The 3,081-nt window shown below is 42.1% G+C and overlaps 1 protein-coding gene across 1 annotated transcript in view; it reads left to right on the top strand.

Annotated features, from left to right (window-relative positions):
- The window catches only part of LOC118413022 (multiple myeloma tumor-associated protein 2 homolog), a 3,625-nt gene extending 982 nt beyond the window's left edge, over nt 1-2,643 (top strand). Inside the window, exon 2 of the mRNA XM_035816148.1 lies at nt 346-2,643. Within this exon, the coding sequence (XP_035672041.1) occupies nt 974-1,987 (1,014 nt within the window). The 5' untranslated portion in view covers nt 346-973 and the 3' untranslated portion in view covers nt 1,988-2,643. The remainder of the gene's footprint in view (nt 1-345) is intronic.
- Nucleotides 2,644-3,081: the final 438 nt, after the last annotated feature.

Below are 3,081 nucleotides of genomic sequence, written 5' to 3'. Positions count from 1 at the left end.
GGTTTAGGGACTGACAGACAGGTACCATCTGCTGTGGTAATATAGGAAAATTAAGTCCATCTAAAAGTTCTTCACCACCACCACCCTATGGCGCTAGGACATGAGTCCATGCCTGGCCATGTGAAAAAGAGACACCTAGCAGTTTGTTGGTATAAAGCATTTTTCATGTCAATGCTGGACAGGTCTAAATTGTTGAGTTATGCCAAGAGATCCAGAGCAATCTGATGTTCTAGATTCAATCATGCAAATGATTTAAATTGTCTGCCAATGTGACAGTGTGTTGTGTTGAGAACTTGAGACAACACTACATTGAACATTTGAAGTAATGGGAATGTTTTTCTGCAGGTGGGTTTCAGGTCGTAGCTCTGACGGGAGAGTGAAGCATTACCTGCTTAGGGTGAAGAGGACCTGATAGAAGGTAGCAACTCATCAGAGTCATCGAGTGTCATTGCAAAACTGTTGAATCTGTGTGGAGAATAGTTGTACTTAGATAGATAGGGTTTGCTGACAGGATCTTCTAAAGTGCACTCATCAATGTCGTTCGGATCGCCAGGAGGAGCACGTTCTTTCAAAGTCTCTCCGCCCGAGAAGGGTTCATTCCCTCTGGATCATGGTGGTGAGTGTAAGGAGTTCATGAGGAAGTACATGAGGTGTTTAAGAGACAATCTTGGAGAGAATACCAAATGCAGAGTGGAGTCCAAGGACTATCTGGAATGCAGAATGAAAAAGAACCTGATGGCAAAGGAAGACCTTAAAAACCTTGGTTATGGGGACCTCAAAACCACATCAGAAGCTGGCAGTGTTTAATAGAATGTTGAGGGAGAACGTTTTAGCAGCCTTTGCAGAATAAGATCCATTAAGAAAGAGTTTGCAGAGTAGATTTTATAGTGCTGTCTGTACTCTCAGATCCTTTTTCATTTAAGTAAACTACAGATGTTATAAGTGTTAAACTAAAAATAAAGTGACAGCAAAAATGTTCCATCCATCACGAGGAGGAAATCGGGGCGGGGCTGACCAGTTCACCTGGGATGAGGTCAAGTCAGACAAGTACAGAGAAAACTACTTGGGCCATTCTGTCATGGCACCAGTCGGCCGCTGGCAGAAAGGCAAGGACCTAACATGGTATGCCAAGGACAAGAAGGCCAGTGGAGCAGCAGAAAAATCTGAATTAGAGGCCATCAAAAGAGCTGAAGAGGAAGCCATGATGGCTGCTCTCGGCCACAAAGTTATAAAAAAAACCTCAGCAGGGCTTACCAAGGAAGAAATGTCTGAAGTGTTTAAGAGAGGTCAGTCAGAGAGGAACCCGACAGACATTGAGAGAGAGAAGGGCCTTGGTTTTGGAGCCTCACGAGCTGCCATGTCCACAGCAACGCTGGAGGACAGGGATGCAGAGAAGCATGGCATGATGCTGTTCACTCACAAACGGACAGACCCTACGGATACTGGGGCTATGCCAAACACGGAAGAGGAAAGCTCAAAGAAGAAGAAGAAGATGAAAAAGAAGTCCAAAAAGAAGAGGAAGAAAAAGAAAGAGAAGAAGAAAAGACATGACTCATCCTCAGAATCATCCTCTGAATCAGAATCAGAGGCCAGGTGGAAAGGAAGAGGAGAAGGAAAAAGACAGAGGCATGACAGCTCAACGGATGAGGAAGATCAACACTCACGGAGACGTGCAGAGAAGAGAAGGGACCAAGGAAGAGACGACGGGCTCAAGAGGAAGCATCATGAAGACACAGAACCAAGGAGGACACGTCATGTTGATAGTCGCAGAAGAGAAAGGGACGAAATAGACCACAAACAGGGTAAGAACAGGGATTCAACAAGGGGACATGGTTACCACAGGGAAAAGGTCCCAGAGCATGACACTAGTAGGAAGAGAAGAAGGCATGATACTGATAGTGAGGATGAACATGAGAGGGGAAGGAGTGACAGAAATAGGTCCAGTCACAGGGAAAGGGATGAAAGAAGGCAGAGAGACAAGTCTTAAGTTAAGATGAAATGAACACGCATTTTCCATACAGTCTAGAACTCGAAATCTCTTTTTCTTGTAGCATTGGTTTGATTCAACAGCTTGTCTATTGCTAAAATGGTACAATAGTATGTAGTAAAAACTGTTAATTAATGGCACTTGGGACCCTTGCTCCTCTTCACAAAAATTTTATAAGGCGTAAGGTATGCACATTGGTTGTTGAGCTTAGTTAGTTGGAGTTGAAAATAGCGCTATAGAATAATTTTTTTAATGAAGTCAAGTCAGTGCACTTTGTAAACATGTGAATAGTACATGTATGCACAAAATGACTAGTGTAGCCACCGTGTAGACAAAAGTGTTGTTATGCACCCTTACTCACCTTAGTCATGGATTGTCTAATCTGCTAGTTTTTTAGAATTTGATGGCAAGACAGGAAAACAGCTAACCAGATATGTTATATCCAAAAAGGAAATAGGCCTATTATACTTTGTTACTACTAGTATGTAACAGTTTTCCTTGACTAGACATGCAAGAACTGATCAACAGGAATTGAATGACCTGAGTTATTAGTAAAAGGCATATGAATTACTGCAGTGGTCTGATTGCATGACCTCTTTTATCGTATGAGTTTCTTTGTCAATGCATATGCTCAATAAAGGTTGATAAAACATGTGTCAGGATTTGTATATCTTAGTCTGATTTCAAATACCAATACATGTCAATATCCCAGGCTTTGATGAAAGGCACACAGTCACTGAGTATAGTATGCCAAATTTTCTTTGTAACTTTTCCGTAAAATGTAATTATTTACTTATAATACATTTTGAACAGTCTTCATGTGTTATTTAGCATCTACCTTTAATTCTTCATCAGTCTGCAATGTACTATGGGTACGCCCCGTTCTCAGCCGTGAAGCAGTGACCGTGGGTAGCCATTTTTGTGTCCTTTGGAGTCACCCATTTATCAACTGGCTTATTGGCCCTGTTGTATTCCTTTCACGCATGGCATCCTGATCCTCCCTAAAGGATAGTTAACACTGGTGACCTCCTGTAAAATAAAAGGAGTCATAGAGCATTGACCTCAATGTACATCAGTGGAAATGCGTTACATAT

Source organism: Branchiostoma floridae, chromosome 4 (genome assembly GCF_000003815.2).
Source record: "Branchiostoma floridae strain S238N-H82 chromosome 4, Bfl_VNyyK, whole genome shotgun sequence".
NCBI classification, from domain to species: domain Eukaryota; kingdom Metazoa; phylum Chordata; class Leptocardii; order Amphioxiformes; family Branchiostomatidae; genus Branchiostoma; species Branchiostoma floridae.
This window is presented reverse-complemented; position numbering and strand designations above follow the sequence as displayed.